We start from the raw sequence: 21,237 nt of genomic DNA, 5'->3' as shown, positions 1-21,237 counted from the left end.
ATTATATATTTATATGCCATATATATAAACATGTTTGTATGATTGTCAGTTGTTTAAAAATGTCTAGGAAAAAAAAATTTTTGTTTGAAATTTATTTAAATATTTAAAAATGAGAGGTAAATTTGAATACAAATGATTTGGTGATTGATTTGGTGATAAGGAATAATAATTATTTATTTTATCAAGGAAAAGTTGCAGGATCTACTGGTATCACTGTAGAAATGGTGAGGCGCGCGGTCGAGGAATTGATGATGAAACGAGCAGGTGTCAGTGCAAAAATGATTTTCAAATATTTGAAAACTCGGTACCCTATTGAAAAAAACCCAAGTTTACTTAAAAAGGAACTTAAAGATAAATTAGACCATGCTGTCACGCTGGGAATTTTATCGCGCTCTGAAACTGACACTTATTGTCTTGGTACTTTTAGACAGAAGGCTTATAATTATAAAACTGATTTATCTTCATTTTGGGAAAGATATTACAAAGTAATTCTATTTATGTTTTATATATTTTTTAATTAATTAATTAATAAAATTGTTTTTTGTTGATTGGATAGAAAAGACCAGGACGTCGTTTGAAACCACCGCCACGTAAAAAGAAAGTAGCATATAAAGTTGATTATTATTACAGCGACTCCAGTGATTTTAGTGACTCTGATTTTAGTGATTGATTTTTTTTAAATTTTATTTAGCTGCCAAAAATAATTTTATTTATTTACAATTGATAAAAAATCGTACAGATTTTATCTAAAAATAAAAAAATAAATTATTTTTTTAATAATAAATTAAATTTTTGTAGGATTATAAGACAAAATTTTTTTAAATTTTATTTCCGATGCCGTCTTATATTTAAAATTTTTTTCAAACTTGAGAACTGCAATTATTAGTCAGATGTAAGACAGTTTTATACATGAAAATTAATTTAATGGTGTTATAACACTTATTTTATTAAATTAATTTAAATTAATTAATTAATTCGTTATGTGAATTTTAAATGATTACAGAAAAATATACAATAAATTAAATCAAATAAATTCCTGGGTTTTTTATCATTATTACAACCAGTAATTTTTTAAGCTTATTTTTCTGTGTAGAGTAACTCGATCAACAAATGGATTACTTCAGACAGAAGAAAAAATTAAATTTAAGTAAACATGTTTACTTGACTCATAATACCAAAAAAGAGAAAAAATTTACTATGTCGAAGTATATTTCATGTTTTTATAACAATTGCTTCAATCTACGCATAAATTTCTACAGACAATGCATTATTACTGCAATTAAGAATATATTTTCTTGGCACTATTTAAGTAAACTAATACTTAAATTAAGAATTTTTGCTTGGAAATAATAAATTTACACTTTTTTTTCTCAGAGTACTAGTAATTAGACGAAAAATATTTTGATAAATTGTATAAAAAATATCTTATAAATTCCAATAAAAAATAACGAATTTCTGATGCCAATTTCTTTTCAATTTTGATTTTAAAATTTTTATCAGAATTTATCGGACTTTTTTTTATTACATTCCCAAGTAGCACAGAAACAACTTTAAGATGTCATTTAAGAGAACAAGACTAATTTTTTCCTTTTATCTCGAAGCCAAGTTTCTTTTATATAAATAAGACATACAGATGTTAGTCTTCGGAGTCATAGCAAATTTGTCTTCTTTTTTCCGTCCCAAAGAAGTCATTTCAATTAAAAAATCATTTAGATGTTTTATTTGACCATTATTTGTAATTAACTTTTTGTCATCACTTGTGTCAAGTCTTCTAAGCAGATATTCCTTCGGTGACATAAATTTCTGATCGTTTTGTCAACAAATTTGCTGCCTTATCGGTAGGTCAAAAAACAACCTAAAAACTCGTATCTTATAGATGTCACAAAGCCAATTGTACTACTTAGGCTACTATTTATCATCATACTGAAATTAATTGACGTCTAATAATTTTAAGAATTTTTTTCAAATTGTTAATTGTTTACTGACTTCAAAATCATCAGAGAAATTACATTTTATTTATTTTTAAATAAATATATTCAATATATGCGTTGAAATAAAAGAATTTTGAAAAATGCACACACGGACAAAAAATGTTGCTACTACACAGAAAAGTCTTGCTGCAGCAACATTTTTTTTCCATACATGACGAACTTTTAAAAATTTTCAGACGCATATTTTTAAATTATCTTTAATAATATATAATTAAAAAAAAAATATAATAATAATCAGTTGATCAAATCTCTACTACTTACAGTTCCATGTACAATCACACAAAGTTTTTACAAAAAGTCATTTGCGATTTTTAAAAATTCAGAAACTGGGCATATTATTTCACAATATATATTTAAAAAACTTGTGTTGTATAAAATATGTTTAAAATATCATGAGTGTGAATGTAGCAGACATAAAACAATTAATAAATTTCAAATAATTAAATTAAAAAAGCGCGTACTGATTTTTCATTGATTTAAAAACGTATTTTTAAATTTTTTTCTACTCAAGTGTGAATGTAGCAGACATCAAAGAAGTTTTAAATAATTAATAAACCGAGTGAATAATAAATAAATTAAAATTTTTAAAAATGCGCATTTACAAAATTAAAAAATTAATAAGTGCATTTTTTAAAAATTATTTACTCTATTTATTTCCAATTTTAAATTTTTTTGACGTCTGCTACATTAACACTCGTCACATTTTATCTATGTATTCAAAAATTTAAAAAAACTGTCACCTGTCAGTTACATTCACTCATAAAAGATCACTTTTATTTTCCTATTATTTATTTTTTATTTTCTCTAACCTTTTAATACCGAAAATTCAAATCCCAGATGGCGTTAAATTATTTTCCCGCCAATACCAAAGTCCAAAAAAAACAGCAAACAATTACTAAGTAAATATATAAAAAGCAAATAAATAACAAGTCGTAAAAATAAAGATGAACATAATCCATAAAAAAATAATAATAATTAAAAATTTAAATAAATAAAAACCTTACCGACTGGTCCCGCCCTCAGTTATCCAATTCAAAAACTAAAAACGTTTTTATCTTTTATCTAATTCCAGATCATATTTTCTGATCAATTGTAACGTCATGCAGCTCTCGAATCCACATTACCATTATTATTATCACAATTATCTTTATTGTTATCATGATTATTATTATTAAAGAGTATCAGTGTGTCAATTCAAGCAACACAACAGCAACACAAGCCGTACATTTGTTTACAATTAACTGAAACAACCTCAAGTACAACCGAAATTTCTATTGATTAAAACAAGTGTGTATAGTTTTATTTTAAAAAATAATTAAAATAGTCGTGGTGGCAGTTAAAATAAATAATTCCCGGTTATAATTATTTTCTCCCGGGGTGGACACGTAGTACAAAATTTATTTTATAGTTTATAGTGATTCGTCATCAGAACATCAGTAGTTGTCGGACAACAGCAGAGTGGGCATCTGTGCAGCTTTTAAAATCATGGACATCATCAATAACTTTTCAATCACTTTAACAAACTAATTAAAAAAAACAAATAATATTTTAAAAATAATAATTAATTTAATTGATTGACAAGTGTCTTGAGCTGGTTTTTTTTTAAAAATTAATTACTGTAAGTTAACTATAATTTATATATCTAACCGCATTGCGGCCTATTATTTATTGATCAGTTGACCTGCATTTTATTTTTTTTTATCTTTATTTATATATTTATTAATTATATTGACAAGTATAAATTACTTTTTTAACCAGAAAATGAGTTCCCAGCCAATAATGGTGCCTGGAGGTGATAAAAGTCATCATTATGAACAACAATCATCGTCTGCTGGTCATTCAAATGATTTAAAAACAATGACACCGCCAACAAGTCGTTCCTTCAACAATCGTAAGTTTTTTAAAAAGATATTTTATTATCCAAGCTCAACTATTTCACGGTTTTAAATTTTTATTACTTTAACTGATAAGATACAATTAAACCCGGCTTATCATATATTTAAATTAGTTTCTTATAATATTTAAAAGAAATAAATGAAACAAAGTTTGCTTAGAAATTTAAAGTATTTTATTATACTCAGCTATTTTACTGACTCTTGATCTTTTATTAATAATACGCTTGCATTGCATGTATGTTCCGGGACTAATTAATGGGATCACCGCTAGAATCATCATGTATCTAACAATCTAACTAGCAATTGATATTATAAGTGTTACGTGACCGGTTGTTAATTGATATTTTAATTATTTAAATTGTAAAATGTAATTTGGTCCTTGGTAACGAGTTTTTTTACTGACCTAGAAGTAATAAAATGATAAAAAAAAAAAAAAAAGAAAAGAAAAACAAAGTAAAGCATGTAAGTTCATTAATATGAATAGAGTTGGCAAAGTTTGTGTACATGAAGATATTAATCGATATATCAACAGGCCGTAGGACATATGTCTATCTTTTTAACTTATTTTATTTTATTTTTGTTGTTATTATCACTATTATTATTGCTGTTTTATTATGTCGTCTGGCTTTCAAGTGTTTGTCATGCTTTCAGTTAAGTGTCTTAGCTTATTCAATTCGCATTAACTGTCAGTCTATTTAGATTTAACACCTTTTGTTTATTTATTTATTTATTTATTTAATTAGTTTTATTAATTATTAGTTTTTTTTAATTAAATATATAAAAGCACGTTTATGAAACTAATGTGTAGTCGGGGATTATTTCGTAAACGAGGTAAGACGTGGAGATAAAACATTGTTTGTTTGTTGACTTTATTTATTTAAGGTTCAGTAGATTCGTTTTTTTTTTCGGAGGAATTAGAAAATTTTTATCTAATTAAATTGAACTTTGGGAATTTTTATTGTTAGTTTTGTGTATAAATATATTAATTTTTTTTTAAAGTCGAAATAATTAATTGCATATTTTTATATAATTATATTTTAATCTTACGTAAATGATATATGAAAATAGTTACATAAATATGTAAATATGTGAGGTGATAAATGGAGGAATTTATTTCAAATCGAAGGGTTTTCTGGAATCTGGATTTTTCTAAAAATTTGATTTTTTTTTTTAATAGCAAAATAAATTTTTGTAAATTTTTTTATCGAACTTTTTTTGAAATAGCATTTTTTTAGTAACCGTAACTGTAAAAAATAGAATAATTTTTTGAAAAATATTAAAAAAAAAAAAAAAAATTTTAAGAGTTTTTCATTTTAATTTTTTGGTTTTCGTGTTAAAGTAGAAAGAAATGTTTACACTACAAATTTTATCTGTTGGTATATTAATTTTATAACTTCAGGTAAATTTATAATGGACTAATAATTCTTTACATTTTTTTTTTTAGAATCATTCAAATTTAAAAAAATTTTTTTCCCGCTGTCTAATTTTATTTTTGTAAACAGAGTAATTGACCTTCATAATGTTTAAAAAAAATCTTGGCCTATAAAAAGTTACAAATATTTAAGAAAAATTTTTTTTTTAAATATAAATAATTACTTAGATATATTTAATATCATACTTATAAATTTATGTAGCCCCTATAAATATATCCACTGGAAAAAATGAACTATAATGATAACAGCGTAATCAATAATTTATTACAAAGTAATTAATAATAAATTAGGTTTCAAATAATCATTTGATTAAAATCTTAATGATCCTGAAGTTAACAAATAATCAAAAATTTTTGGATTTTCGCTTTTCAACAAGCCAATTACAAAAAAAAAAAAAAAATAAAAAAATATGCACATGTGGAAAATTCAAAAAACTATAAGTGCAATTTTTTCAAATATTTTTTTTTTAAATTTATTGTTTTGAAAGAAAATCAAAAAATTTGTAGACGTCGGCTAACTTGTGTATCATAAATCTTACAGTGTACAGTTTATGCATTGAAATGTCCGATTTAAACCGTAAAAATAGCAGTTCAATTTGTAAAAATTCTGTGATGAATGTAAAATTTAGTAATCACTTTAACGGATTGTAAAAATGTTGTGTTGAATTTCAAAAAGTCTGACAAAATTCTTGGACTCTTCGTGACTGAAACAGTAAATTTTCCAATTTTTTTTTATTCATTTCTTTTTATATTCGTCCACCAATCGGCTGCATACAATTCGATACATGATATTTATTTAAAAATATAGAAAATTTTGAATACAAATTTAATTGTAATTTGAATTTAAATATACCGACTAACCCGAGAGAAGTTTCTTGATACTCGATTGAAAAACCGATAAAAAATTTGATGTTCGAGTTTAAATCTTGACTAGGTCAGCTATTCTATTGCAGGATCCGTTAATTACTTAGTTTTTACTAGATCTCAACGTATTAATAATTCAATTGCTTCTGAGTCTCGGTCTATTATAGACCATACCGAATCTATCAACCCATTAATAATTTGATCGAAGAAAGTCAGGTCAATTATTTGTCTTCAATCGGTTATAGCTGAATTTAGAAATTGATAGTAGGGTAGAAGTATTGTGGCCACTGTTTCATTTTTTTGACATACTTTTAACACTTTATTTTAATTAATGAAAAAGTATAAAATAAAATTTACATTTTAATGGTGGGATAAAAGTATCTTTAAACACAGTTTTTAATAAATTATGTCACTACGTTTTTTTACAAATCATTTTTTAATTTTTCGTGTCCAAAACTGGCTCTAAAGTGACTAAAAACGGTATCTCTACCTTACTTGTTAGTTTAATTAAATTTATCAAATATATTTCGTTTTCTTTTCTTTCATTAAAAATTTTCCTGAAGATCGGAATGTCTTTCGCGCAACGAAAATGAAAAAAATTGATGTACTTTAAGAGGTAGTTCTAGATGTTGAAGGTGGCCTGCAATCTTCGGCTGACAAACCAGCATTTATATGCGAAATATTTCAGAAATCTAATCCTCAGTAAATTTTTTACTTTCCAATTTTTTTTTTTCGTTGTGCAAGAAAACGTTTTTTGCGAAATGAAAAAAAAAATACAAAATGAAGAGTAAAAAATCTACTGGATCTAGATTTCCAAAATGTTTTACATAAGCGCTAGTATGTCAGCCAAAAATTTAAGTCATCCCCAATTGTCTCTTAAGTCACTTTTAGACAGTCGAATTATTTGAATTTTTTTAATTTTCATTGCGCAGAAAACGTTTCGATCTTAAGGTTCAATAAATAAATAAATAAATAAATAAATAAATAGATACTAGATTCTAGACGTAAATCTTTTTTCATTTGAATTTTAAATTTCATTACATATATTTTGTCATTTAATATATGAATAATTTCACTACATTTTTATTTTACAATTTTTTCTAAAATTTTTGAACTCTGCCAAAAAAAAAATAATTTTTTTACAAAACCAAAATAATAATTAAAAAAAATCATTAGTTACAACTTTTTATAATTTAAATTTTTTTCGCGGGAATTTAAAAATGCACAAAGTTCAATTTATATATAATTTGTCTTCAGTATAAAAGGTTTTTAATTTATTTACGGACCAACGGGCTTATAACTACTTGTATTTTTTAATTTTTTTGCGAAAAAAAGTCGGTTGCACATATCCTAGAATATAATATGTACAGGAAATTGGAGTTATGAAACTTTAACAAACAATGTAGCACCTGGAGACGAACGAAGACCAAGGCAGGGTAGCGTTAATGCTCAATCAGCTCAGTTGTCAAAGCTGCCATCATCAGAATCACTTACAGCTAACGTTAATATCACTGGTCCTCCGCTTTCCCCAGGTACTTAATTCATAAACTCTATCTCTAATTACTTACATAATCAATTATTATAAATTATAATAAATTATACTACTTAAATATCCATTGGCATTTAAAGTATGGCTTATATTTATATTTTCCTAATCATTTTAAAATTTATTAATCCGATCACACTAGAGTTCTCGGTTGTTAAATTCTACAAATATCTAAATAAATTATTTTATTCATAAAAATATTTGATATATGTGTCCATCGATCTTTAAACTTTTAATTTATTAATATTAACTTTAATTTTTTTTTTTTTTTTACTTTTGTTACCTTCAATTTCTTCACTTATTTTTATTATTAATTCTAATTTATTTTAAATCGACTTGGAAACTTGAGTCGAGTTCTGATAAAAAATTATTGTAAACTCCAGTGTGATTCATTTATTTTAAATAAACTAATGCTTCGGGGCATTTAAACAGTCCGCATTAATGCATTTAAATAATAATAATATTTAAGAGTAAATTTATTATTCAAAAAAAAATATTTTACTATCGCCTTTGCAGCAGTTTTTTTTTATTGAGGTCATTTTTTTTGCTTAAGATGCCATTGGTAATGTATTATTTTTTTTTCTATACAATTACATAAATAAATGATTAAATTAATAAATACGTAATAATAATAATAATAATAATTAATTGATCGATTATATATTTATCTAAAAATATATATTTAAGGTTTATCAGCAATGGGCGAGAGTACTCTAAAAATCGATAGTGTCACCGACAAGGTAACTGATTATTACGTAACTTGAATTATCTAATTAAATGAAATTTGTCGATTGTAAAATTATTAATTTAATAATTAAATAAATTATCTTGAAGTTGGCAGATAATTGAAAATTTTTAGATTTTTTTTTAAACAATTAAATTTGAAGAAAAAAAAAACTAAAAATATGCACATGTAGAAAATTTTAAAAACTACAGGTGCAATTTTTTCAAATATTTTTTTTTTTATAATTTATTGTTTAAAACAAAATTCAAAAGTTTTATTAGACCTGGGATAACTTACGATCCTGAACTTGGCGAACAATTGAAAATTTTTGGATTTTTTTTTTTAAACAATTAAATTTGAAGAAAAAAAAAACTAAAAATATGCACATGTAGAAAATTTTAAAAACTACAGGTGCAATTTTTTCAAATATTTTTTTTTTATAATTTATCATTTTTTAAAAAATCCAAAAATTATTAAACGTTGGCTAATTTCAGTATCATATTAAATAATAATTATTTAAAAAATATTTATTTCAGGCGGACGGTAAATTAACGAGAAAGGAATCATACAAAGCGCAGCGTAAAAATTATCGTATTGAAAAAAAACGTGTCGCAAATGAATTATTGAGCTCATTAAAAGATCCCACGGTCGTTGTTATGAGCGACTGGCTCAAAGTGCGCGGCACTTTGAAAAGTTGGACTAAACTCTGGTGTATATTGAAACCAGGTTTATTACTACTCTACAAAAGTCCAAAGATAAAGGTAGAAAAAAGTTACATGCATTTAAATAAATATTTACATTTATAAATAAAATATTGACCAGCTAAATTTAGTTGTTTAAATTAATGAATATCGGAAATAATTATTTTTAGAGTAGTCACTGGGTCGGAACGGTATTGCTGAATACGTGTCAAGTAATTGAACGACCAAGTAAAAAAGATGGGTTTTGTTTTAAACTATTTCATCCACTCGAACAATCTATTTGGGCACCTAGAGGTCCTGAGAAAGAAGCTATGAGTAAGTTTTCTGTTTACTATTTATTTTATTAGAGTATTCAATTGATCAAAGTTATTTGTTATCATAAGTAATTATTTTTAGGAGCCGTTGTACAGCCGCTGCCTACATCTCATTTAATATTTCGCGCACCATCGCAGGCTGCTGGTAAATGTTGGCTCGACGCTTTAGAATTATCTTTACGCTGCTCTTCGCTTATCGTCAGATCTACTAGTATTTTACCGCGATCGCCGCAACATGATGCCACGACTACACACGAGACTCAGTGGAGTGAAGCTGATTATGAAAAACACTTTGATGATCATGGTAATTATTTTTATTCTTATTATTTTTTTTTATTTAAATTATATTTTATATTTTATGCACTTATAGTATCGATTATTATTGTTTTTTTTTCCTTGCAAATAAATTTCTTAACTAGAGGAAATGGCCCAGTTTATGACCTCCAAAGATTTCAAATAAAATTTTATAAAAATATATACAGTCGACTACCCGACATAAGCCTGCCCTTTATAAGCCTCTTCCCCTCAATCGGGAGTTACTGAGTCCAAACAGCTTCCCCACTTAACCACTTTTTTGAGTTTCGTACCAGACATCCCGTTATAAGCCTCCGTTAAAATTCTCTAAATTATAAACTAACAATACGAACAAAATATCTAAATAAATTATGAAAATTTACTATCGACGTTTCGCGGAGAATAATTTAATCATTATTAAGTAAAATATTATTTATTGTTCATAGTTGTAATCATTAATTACAATTAAAGCTTTTGTTACAATTTAAAAGTTTTATTGATCATTATGTTGATCAATAAAATTATTATTATCATTACTGTAATTAATACCGTTGTCATTATAATTTTTTGCATTACAATTATTATTAGTGTAAAAAGATAAGTATTTATTTTAGCGCTATAAGCACTAGAAAAATTGGGATAGTGACGTATGAAATAAAACGTAAATATGCTGTTTATAATGATATAAAATAAAATAGGCTTATAGCGGGTTGTCGAGAACAAAACTAAACGCACGGTAGTGGAAGACTGAAATTTCAAGAAAAATTTCCCCTACGTCCCCTAGACCAGGCTTATAACGGGTAGTAGACTGTATTATAAAAAAAAAATGATAGATTTCTAATGAATTATGTTGTTGGTAAAAATAAATGAATAATTTTTATTTGTTTATAAAAAAAATTACGGACCCAACTTATGACCCGTCATAATTTACACTGCAATTTATGACCTAATTATCAATCCTCAAATTTAATGAAATCTCGGTCACTTCTATAGTTTTTAATGCAAGTTATTAATTTCTGTTATTTATAACAACTCATATTATATCAATTAAAACTTGTTTACAAAACAATAATTATCAATAAATAATTAAAATTATAAAAACCATAATTTATAGTAACAAAGAATTTGATAATTATTTAAATAGCATTTAATTACGTATAAATTATTATTTTGTTATTAAAATTCGAGTGTCGGCTATCGATCCCTATATTTTAATGTTAAAATTAATTTATATTTGTTTAGTTACGAATTAAAACATAAATATTTTTTTCTTTTTATACTTAAATGATGAAATTTAAATTATTCAATACCCAGCGTATTTTAATATCTTAAAAACGGAGTTTAAATTTTCTCTCAAATAAAAACGAAGCGGGAAATAAGAAATAAAATTATACTATTTTTCAATTAAAAGCACCAGTGAAAAAAGTCATAAATCAGACCGCGATAACTGGGCCATTTACGTGAGTCCCTAAAAAAAATACTAATTATTTTTATTAATGATACAAAATATAAAATAATCGATATTGTAATAGTAAAAAAAATGCCTATCAAAGAGTATATATTTAACACATCATAAGTATCCATTCTGTCAAAAAAAATTTTAATGTTAACCTCACAGCATTTATTCACAAATATATAAAAACAATCAGTAAATTGGTACAGTATTAAAAACACTACAATATTTTATAATAAATTTAATTAAAAAAAAAAAAACATCCGCTGCATTTAAGTAAAATAATTAGCTGCTTAATAGTAACACACAAATACTGTCGCTTTGCGCAATAAATAACAGATTAGATGAGCAATTAGAAGCCTTAGTTATAATTAATTATAATAAATACTAAAAAAATAATAAATGAATTAATGGTTAATCGGTTGTTGATGTCTTGCTGGCGCTTCGTATGACAAAACAGATTACAAACTCGACGAGTCTATACAGATAAATTTAAGCCGATACATTCCCCCGACACCTACGACACCACAGAGACGTTTGTTATCATGTCCACAATCACATTCCCCGGGTAATGTAAGCACCGCATCCAAAAGCTTGTGTCCTTCGCCGACCCCGATGTTCCAACAGCTTTGCCACGCAGTCGCTTATTGGGAAAAACATTTAATCGGCAAGTCAACGCCGCCACTAGATATTAAAAACATTTCCGGTGGTAGTTCTGACGGCGAGGGCTTATTATCTGATAACGATAATTTGTACGGTAGATATTTGTCACCCTCGTCAAATTTATTTGCTTCTTCACCCATCCGACGCATGACCATCCCCTCGATCCATGTCCTAGAGTGTGAAGCCCATCGTGTAGTAACGCTAGATCCTGTTCGTACCTTACATACAGACCTGGACGACATCAGTCAGCCTGATAATGGTGTCAATGCTGATGCGGAGATCAGCGCCTCTGATACTGATTCCGACGGATCTGTCAAGGAGGAAGAAGTCAATATTTGTGAGACTCCGTATGTTACTAATGAAAATGAATTTCTGGGAACGGTAATTATTATTTTTTTTTAATAATAATACTTAAAAAAATTATCCATACACTGTAAAAAAACGGGGTAAGTCCAGGCGGTGTAAGTGTTAAAATAACACCATCACGGGTGTTAAAAAATTTTCCTGGTGTTAAAGTATTTAACTTTGTGAATATTTTTACTTACTCGATCACTATAATTAAAAAGTATTTTCATTTATTAATTAAATTACTGGTGATTAAAATGGTGGGCGTAAAATTGTGTAATTTTTAAATAAATGTACAGCATAAATAATTGCTTTAAGCGGGATAGGAGCCTGAGAAACAAAAAACAAGAGGATATTTTTATTATTTTTTTTTTTCTCAGAGTATCTTCTTTATTAAAATTTTGAAAATTTGTGACATTATTAAGTATTATTTCAAGAATATTCTGCTAAATTTTCATTAAAAAATATTGAAAAATAAGCCCGTGGTAGTGGGGAGAGACGAGTCACCTAAAAAAAAGTATCCATGCCGTAGGCAAGATAACTGCTCATGACTGCTTCATCTGAAATCAAAAAACCAAAAAGATTTCTTCAGCACATAAGTTTATCTCTTAAAAGAAGCAATTTTTGGTAAAAATAAAAATTTTTTGATTGCACCTTTATCAAAAATTAAAAAAAAAATATTTTGTTTATTCCTCCATTCAAATCCAAGATAAACCTATGTACTAAAGAAATCTTTTTGGTTTTTTTGATTTTAGATAAGGCAGTCGTGAGTTATCCTGCCTACTGCATGGATTTTTTTTTTTTTAGGTGACTTGTCTCTCCCCACTACCACTGACTTATTTTTCAATATTTTTCTATGAAAATTTATCAAAATATTCTTGAAATGATGCTAAATAATGTCATAAATTTTAATAATTTTAGTAAAGAAAGTACTCTGAAAAATCTACAAAAATATGCTCTTTTTTTTGTATCTCAGGCCCCTTTCCTCCTTTAAAGAAGCCAATAGTAAAATTGAAATTTCCTCCAGATAATATTCATTTAATTTTTATATTTTTTTTATATGCAATCAATTTTTCTTTTTAATTTTTATACATGGAATTTTTTTTTACACCGCTTTAACACCGGTATTTTAACACCGCACTTTTTACAGTGTAGTTACAAGTAATTCATTATTTTAATTGATAAACCATTATTAATTAGTAATTAAAATATAATTGATATTATATAATATAATATTTATTACATAAATATATATTACAGTATTAATTATTAGCAATAAAATTATCAGTATTAATTAAATTGAAAAAAAAAAAAAGGAAAAAAAATTGAGTAAACCAGCGTTGAGTAAAAATATAATTATTGATTAATAATCTATTTTTTCTACAGGCTGGTGAAGTTGTTGCTGAGCTACCAGATGAACAAAAGTCGCTTATCTGGTTTCTTCTTAAGCAAGTGAGGCCTGGTATGGATCTTTCTAAAGTTGTGCTGCCAACATTTATACTCGAGCCACGTTCATTTTTGGAAAAACTCGCCGATTCTTATTATCACGCCGATTTACTTTCTCAGTAAGTCTATTTATTATTTAATTAATTTTTCTAATAAATAAATAAATAAATTAATTAATTAATTAATTAAATAAATAAATATTTAAAGAGCTGTATTGGAAGATGATGCATTTACACGGATGAAAGGTGTAGTCAAATGGTATCTATCTGGTTTTTATAAGAAGCCCCAAGGTCTTAAGAAACCATACAATCCACTACTTGGTGAAACATTTCGTTGTTATTGGCAACATCCCAATGGCTCACGAACTTTTTATCTCGCTGAACAAGTAAGTTTATTTATTTATCTATTAATCAATCCGTCAATCAATTAATTAATTAATTTATTTATTTATCAGATCTCACATCATCCACCAATATCTGGATTTTACGTAACAAATCGTCAGGACGGTTTTACAATAAGTTCAACAATTAGACCTAAATCAAAATTCTATGGTAACTCAACGTCAGCTGTTTTGGATGGTGCAGCTGTGCTTACGATGCTTCCACGTGGCGAGGATTACTCTATGACTATTCCCTATGCTCATTGCAAGGGAATAGTTATGGGTACCTTGTCCATGGAACTCGGCGGCAAAATAAATATTATTTGTGAAAAAACTGGTTACCATACGGAAATTGAATTTAAATTAAAGGTTTATGTCAATATTTTATTAATTTTATGCTACACTGTAAAAAATTTAAGGAGTGCAGGATTGCATCCGGAGTTGATGTATGTTTATTTAATTCCCACGGAGTGAAATTTATTCCGAAGGAGAGTTTATTTTGATATTAAAACTCTGAATCGGAGTGAATAAAATCTAGATCACTCTGAAATTACTCATTACTAATGAGTCATTAGAAAAACAAACTCCTGATTTACTCCGAATGCGAAGGGATTTTTTTTAAACTCCGAAACTCAGAGTGAATTTGGATTTAAATAAAATCCGAATTCACTCATAATTTTTTACAGTGTACAGGTGCCATAAGTGTATTGTTTTTTATACGTCCCTATGGCACCCGGGAACCATTAGAGCGTATAAAATTTTTTTGCCACACCATTTATTTTAAAAATTTTTGTTTTTGATTTTTTTTACGCCCTTATGGTTTCTGATATAATTTCAAAAATCATAAGGACAAGTATTTTTTTTTTTTTTTTATTTATTAATTATCTAGAAATATCAAAATGATAAAAACTTTTTTTTTTTATAAATGAACTTTTTATCTAAAAGTTGTAAAGTAATTAAAATTTTTTTTTATCTAGAAGTTTAAAAGTGATTAAAATTTTTTTATCAATGAATTTTTTGTCTAGAAATTTAAAAATCATGGAAAATTTTTTTTTATCAATGAATTTTTTATCCGAAAGTTTAAAAATAAATAAATACAAATTTTAAAAAATTTGAAAATTTGAAAAAAATTCAAAATTTGTATTTTTAATTTTTTTGTATATAAAAAATAATTCGATAAAAAAAAATTTATACGCCCTTATGATTTTGCAAAAATGTCTTTTGCTAGGATGCAATCTTATAGAATTAATCCACGATTTATTACATAATTAATTAAAAATTTAGCCATTTTTGGGTGGTGCTGAACAAATGAACCAAGTTGTTGGTCGAATAAAGCTTGGGAAAGAAACACTGGCAACAATATCTGGTTACTGGGACGGACAGATAAATATCGTTGACAAAAGAACTGGAGTAAATATTTATTTATTTATTTATTTATTTAGTTTATTTATGACTTAATAATTCACTCAATAAATCATTGAACTTTGTAGCAAGAGAGTATTTTATTTAGTTCAACGCCAGAAATAAGACAAGCGCGTTTAAAAAAATACACAGTCCCAATCGAATCACAGAACGAGTGGGAGAGTCAAAAATTGTGGCTGGCAGTTACATTGGCTATCAATCGCGAAGATCAGATCGCTGCCACCGAAGCTAAAACGGCCTTGGAAGAAGCTCAGCGTGAACGTGCCAAAGAGCGTCAATTAAATAATCTTGAATGGATACCCAAATATTTTGTACAGGTTCGTTACCAACTTTTTTTTTTTAATCTAATCCCGTCAATGATAAGACAATACAAATATTTGTTTTTATTTTATCACTTGGGATTTGTTGCGGGAAAGATTTATGTTTAAAAATAAATTATATAATTGCGTAATTTTTTTTTTTTTAATTTAATTTTTATCTTGAATTATTGCCAAAGTTTTTTTAAATTATTTTAGTTATTAATTACTGATAGTAAGTAAGACAATTAACTAGTTAATTATTATTGTAGGATATAATAACAGGCAATTGGATTTATCGGCATGCAGACATCAGACCATGGGATCCGCGTAATGATGTCGTTCAATATGAACAAGATTACATTGTACGGACAAAAACACGTCACAAGACTCCAATAATGCGTACCGGAAGTATTGTCTCATCAGATCCACAATCACAGGTACACTAAATAATAACTAATTACAAATTTTAAGTGAGTAAAGTAAAAAGTTATTTTTTTTTTTTTATTTAAATTGCATGCTACTTATATTGTTTTCAGTCTAGATGTTTTGTTCAATGACTAATTTATTTTGCTTAATAATTTATAACATTTGTTTATGACTGCGCGGATGAAATGAAAAAAATTAATTTATATATATATATATATATTTGTGTGTGTGTATATATAAATAAAAATGAAAATTAATTTGTAATGGAATAGTATCACGAATTTTGGGCTAAACACGTGAGAATTTTGTTTAAAAAAAATTTTGTTTTTATTTATCGAGTAGACGGTAATAATGATTTCAGATGCCGTTATTACAGGCGGAGTCACGCTCGTCGTTGTCTGTATTGAAGTCATCCAAGAGGCAGTTGTCTAATAATTTACCATTAGTTGAAAATGTTCATGATTCTGCAAGTTCTTCGGAAGCCATTCATTCAGATTCGAGTCAATCTGTTGGTAAAAGACGGCGTTATACTGCTAGGTTATTATTTTTTTTTTTTAATTATTATCACTAAGATTAAAAATTTTATGAATGAAAAATATATTTTATAATTCAGTAAAAAATTATTGGATATAGATTGTCCGGATGAAAAATATTATTTTTAAATTTGAAGTCTATTTTTTTATTTTAAAGTTGAAAAAATATATTTCGTTTATTTATTGATTAAAAGAAATAATTTTTTAAAAATTCATCAGTCTTATTTTCCATGTTCAGTATAAAAATGTAACTTTTTTTTTAACTCTATTATAATTACATCATTTATTTCAATTTCAATTTTGATTTTTTTTTTTGCTTTATTAAATTTTTAAGTAAACGTACAAATTTTTTAAAACAATTTTATAAAAAAACAAATTATTTTAGTTTAAAAAAAAAATTTCAAACAAGTTATTGTTTTTATTAAATTTTAATAAAAATTTCACAGTATAAAGTTGAAAAAAAAAACGGATATTTTAAGTCGACTTGTGATTTCTGATAATTTTGAGAAAAAAAAATCAGGCTCAAAGTAATGAAAAGTATTTTAATATAAAATTTTAATTAAAATTTTTCTTAATAATTTTTTACAATTAATTAATAATAATAATAAATAAATTTTAGAATGATGCATTCAATAAAAGAAGTTGAAAGTCAAATGATAGAACAAGGAGAGAAATTAAATCGTATCCAACGTTCTTTAGAGCAGCTTGCAATCCGACAGCGAACCCAACGGGAGCAAAATTCAAATTCAAATATATTAAGAAGTTCCATAGATACTATTATTGTTATCGCCATCGTATTTTTCGTGCAGTACATTATTAAATTTTTTAGCCACAGTAACAGTAATACCAAAGATTCATGGTAAGTTTTTTTTCCCTCAATAAAATAAAATCCATTACGTCTTAAAATAATAAATTAATAATAATATTTATTTAGATCCCAGATAAATCAACAGAATTAATAACTCCAAGATTCCATTACTAATAATAAATTTTGGGCTTCTTATAAAAAATAAAAAAACAAACAAATAAAATAACTAAAAAGATATATATTAAAATAAATAATAACGTGATATAGATTATTTAATTGTAATTAAAATGACAATGTACACTCTAATCAGTCTTTAAAACTACGCACGACATATTTATTATTACAATCATGTTTCTTACTGTTCATTTTTTTTTTTTTAGTTTATTTTTTTTAAAAGATAAATTTAATTGTACATATTGTTTAATCTGTTATTTTATTTTAAAAATAATCTCAAATATATTTATATTAAAGGTGTGCAAGCGATCGAATCGAATTTTAACAATTCGAATTATTTATCAATTTTTTAAAATTGATTTCGCTGGTTTCTATCACACATAAATATAACATAGAATACATCAAGCAGAAATATTTTACACATGAAAAGAACAATGACGACACTGTCTGCTATCCCGGATTATATAAACTAAAAAATTTTGAGTCCGGTGTGGTTTGAATAATTTGGTGTTAAATTTTTCAACACTGGTGTGAAAGTTACACAACGCACGGTGTTAAATTTTACAGTGTGTGAATTAGAATTCACACCAATGGTGTAAATGTATAAGTTTTTTATTTAAAATTTTCTATTACTTTGAAACTAAGTATTAAATTTTTATCTAAAAATTATTTACATCAATAATTATTTCACTACCGCTCAAAAGTATTTGGCCTCAGAAAAAGGTATTTTGTAAAAGTTTGAATAAATAGAACGACTTCATAATTTTAATCATTTATTAGCAAATAATTAGACATAACAATACGTATTTTGCAGTAAGATACAAACAATTAATTACAAAAAATTTTTCACGACAGATTATATTATTAGACAATATTTGAGGTAATAACACCGAATGGTGTAAAACGAAACACTCAGCGCTTGATATTTCACACCAAAAAACTTTCACACTGAATAGACTGTTAAGTCCTCGCTTTTTTAAAATAAATGAAAAGTACTTCAATCAGGGAATATTTACTGCATAAATATAGTCCCGTGTATCACTGAGCCAATCAGTGATATATTGGGACGTTCGTAGTGAATATTCACTGATTGCAGTACTTTTCACTGATCCATTTTCAAAGATTATACTGGTTATCCTACCCATACAGAAAAATATATATCCAGGAATATATGCCGGTAAAATAGTATGCATACGACAATACTAAAGATATAAGACGGGTATATATTTTTTCGTATGGGTAGATAGTAACCACACATCTGGATCATGCGCAGTTCTATGTCAGATTTAACTCAGTTATCTGCGATGTAACTGAGTTAAATCTGGGATAGAACTCAGTAAAATCCAGATGTCAGTAGTTACTATCTAGGATAGCAATCAGTATAATCTGAGATGTAACTAAGTTACATTTGGGATAGAACTGAGTATAAATCAAATGAAACTCAGTACAATCTACACAATACTAGGTACTATCTGAAATTTTTTTTACATCAGATGTAACTGAGTACTGTTAAAAATTTATAGTGTTAAAATGGTCCCCGTTCTTTGAAAATGAATCAGTGAAAAGTACTGCAATCAGTGAATATTCATTACGAACATCCTAATATATCACTGATTGACTCAGTGATACACGGGACTATATTTATGCAGTCAGTACAATCTACAGTGCTGAGTACTATATAAAATGTTTTTTTTACCTCAGATGTAATTAAGTATAGTCCGGGATCAAGTGCGAATTGTATAGACTTGATTATTATTTTGCTAATTGTTATTTTTTTGTAATTAATTTTGAAAAACAAATCCGAAAATTGTTCATTGTTAATTTCAGGATAATAAAAAAAAAACATCTCATATTTGTGAAAAAGGTTTTTGTTCATACAGTCGATATATATATTTATTATATTTAATTTATGAAGTCAATTTTTGTTTTAATAGAGACCGGTCCGAATTATTAATAAATTTTCAAATTATTCGATTAAAATTGCGAACCTCATCTGTGAAAATATTCGAACTTTTGATTAATTTGAAAATTTTTAATTATTTTGTAAATCGATTATTAAAATTCGATTCGATAAAAAATCCATGAGTTCAAATTAATTACACACCTCTAATTTATATATATTATACAAATATATGTGTAATACATGTATAAACATATTTAAAAAAATGAATAATTAAGTTGTCAATCAAAATCAGAAATTGTTGGACAATTATCATTTATTTATGTAATTATTAATTAATAATTTTTTTACGTTGTGGGTTACTGCAGTTACATTATTTAATATACAGAAATATATATATTTAAATATAAATATAAACACTTAAATCGTTTATATTAATATATAACGATAGTAAGCACTGAATAAAAATATATTTGTTATGAATTAAAGAATTAAAAAAATATATAAATAATATAATATTAAATATTTGTCATTTATAAGAAATTTATAAGTGAATATTGTTATTAGAGCCTATAAATTTAATTAATTGTTTTATTTTATTTTAATTTTTTTATTGATCTATTTGTGCAAAGCCGCAGTCTCTATTTTTGGTGATGGAAAATTTTTTAAAAACTTAAATACTTAAAATTTACTAGTTTAAATTAAAATAAATTGTTATTTAAATATATAATTATCAATATTCTGTACAATTATTAACATTAATTTTTTTTATCAAAAATATAAGAGCTGCATAAATAAATAAAATATTCGAATCGGTAGATTTTATTGGCTTACATTTATTAGAACAAGGGTATTGTGGAATTAATTATAAATAAATTGTAATTGTTTTTCTTTTCTAATTAAAAATAGATTACAACGAAAATTAATATATAAATTAATAGGACATCCTGTTGTGTGTTGATTAAATTATGGGATTGCTTATTAGACCAAACGTACGTGCATTCCAATGTATACACTGTAAAAAAATCAGAAGTAAATCGAAGTGACAGATTTTATTTAAATCCAAATTCACTCGGAGTTCTGGAGTTTGAAAAAAATCCCTTCGCATACGGAGTAAATTCCCAAGTGGCACAAAAAAAAATTGTTGACTTTTTGTTAAATTTAGTGCGGCAGTTAATTATCATGCGACTAATTGTTAACTTTAATTCAACAATTTTTTTTGTACCGCTTAAGTAAGAAGTTTTTTTTTTCCAGCTGAGTGATCTGGATTTTATTTAAATCCGTATTTAATTAAATTCGAAGTTTTTGGATTAAAATAAACTTGTTTTAAAAGTGAATTTTACTGCGAACTGGAGTTTCAATATTAGAATTAACTCCTCTTCGGAGTAAACTTTACTTAGAGAAGATAAAATGAATAGTCATCTATTTATTTACGGATTATCTACGGATGTAATCTGCGTTCACTCTTAAAATTTTTTACAGTGTAACGTCCAATTTATAATTATTATTAATTCTTGATAATTTGTCTAATTTACGTTATTGAAATTTATGTGAGCAATATTTTAATTTGTTTTTGTATATTGACTTTTAAATTATTTGAATAAAAAAAAGTTGATAAATTAAGTGAT

At 25.9% G+C, this 21,237-nt stretch overlaps 3 protein-coding genes across 9 annotated transcripts in view; 2 read left to right on the top strand and 1 right to left on the bottom strand.

Annotated features, from left to right (window-relative positions):
* The window catches only part of LOC103570670 (shootin-1), a 12,448-nt gene extending 8,667 nt beyond the window's left edge, over positions 1-3,781 (bottom strand). Inside the window, exon 1 of one of the 2 annotated variants that reach the window (XM_008548485.3) lies at positions 3,738-3,781. The gene's annotated coding sequence lies outside the window, so the exon portion shown is untranslated. Of the gene's footprint in view, positions 1-2,995; positions 3,083-3,737 lie in introns of those variants that run through there. The other variant, XM_008548486.3, reaches the window with a different exon arrangement.
* Positions 17-907, top strand: LOC103570671 (uncharacterized). Its single transcript, XM_008548487.2, has 3 exons — positions 17-116; positions 187-485; positions 557-907. Exons 1-3 carry the CDS (start codon positions 110-112, stop codon positions 668-670), a joined length of 420 nt encoding a protein of 139 aa, XP_008546709.1. The 5' UTR covers positions 17-109; the 3' UTR covers positions 671-907.
* On the top strand, positions 3,518-21,237 carry LOC103570673 (oxysterol-binding protein-related protein 8). 6 transcript variants are annotated; one of them, XM_008548490.3, is made up of 17 exons: positions 3,518-3,609; positions 3,750-3,882; positions 7,589-7,714; positions 8,416-8,468; positions 8,989-9,213; positions 9,324-9,468; positions 9,550-9,771; positions 12,107-12,258; positions 13,609-13,787; positions 13,876-14,053; positions 14,123-14,416; positions 15,332-15,457; positions 15,538-15,786; positions 16,038-16,205; positions 16,556-16,731; positions 17,347-17,586; positions 17,662-21,237. In XM_008548490.3, coding segments are annotated over exons 2-17 (2,664 nt in total). In that variant the 5' UTR covers positions 3,518-3,609; positions 3,750-3,752; the 3' UTR covers positions 17,663-21,237. The 6 variants fall into 6 exon arrangements, 5 of the variants coding, with proteins under 5 accessions (XP_008546712.1, XP_008546711.1, XP_008546710.1 ...); XM_008548489.3 differs by having other exon boundaries at positions 7,553-7,714; positions 16,571-16,731; XM_008548488.3 differs by having other exon boundaries at positions 7,553-7,714.

This window comes from Microplitis demolitor, chromosome 10 (genome assembly GCF_026212275.2).
Source record: "Microplitis demolitor isolate Queensland-Clemson2020A chromosome 10, iyMicDemo2.1a, whole genome shotgun sequence".
In the NCBI taxonomy this organism is placed as follows: Eukaryota; Metazoa; Arthropoda; class Insecta; order Hymenoptera; family Braconidae; genus Microplitis; species Microplitis demolitor.
The sequence above is the reverse complement of the archived record's forward strand: the minus strand, read 5'-3'. Positions and strand labels throughout refer to the sequence as shown.

Excerpts from the sequence above, each read along its gene's own strand:
- LOC103570671 (XM_008548487.2), top strand. Across the intron at positions 486-556 it reads TTTGGGAAAGATATTACAAA|AAAAGACCAGGACGTCGTTT; the intron begins GTAATTCTATTT and ends TTGATTGGATAG.
- LOC103570673 (XM_008548488.3), top strand. The coding sequence starts at position 3,753 with ATGAGTTCCCAGCCAATAATGGTGCCTGGAGGTGATAAAAGTCATCAT. Across the intron at positions 14,417-15,331 it reads AAATTGAATTTAAATTAAAG|CCATTTTTGGGTGGTGCTGA; the intron begins GTTTATGTCAAT and ends TTAAAAATTTAG. Across the intron at positions 15,458-15,537 it reads TCGTTGACAAAAGAACTGGA|CAAGAGAGTATTTTATTTAG; the intron begins GTAAATATTTAT and ends TGAACTTTGTAG.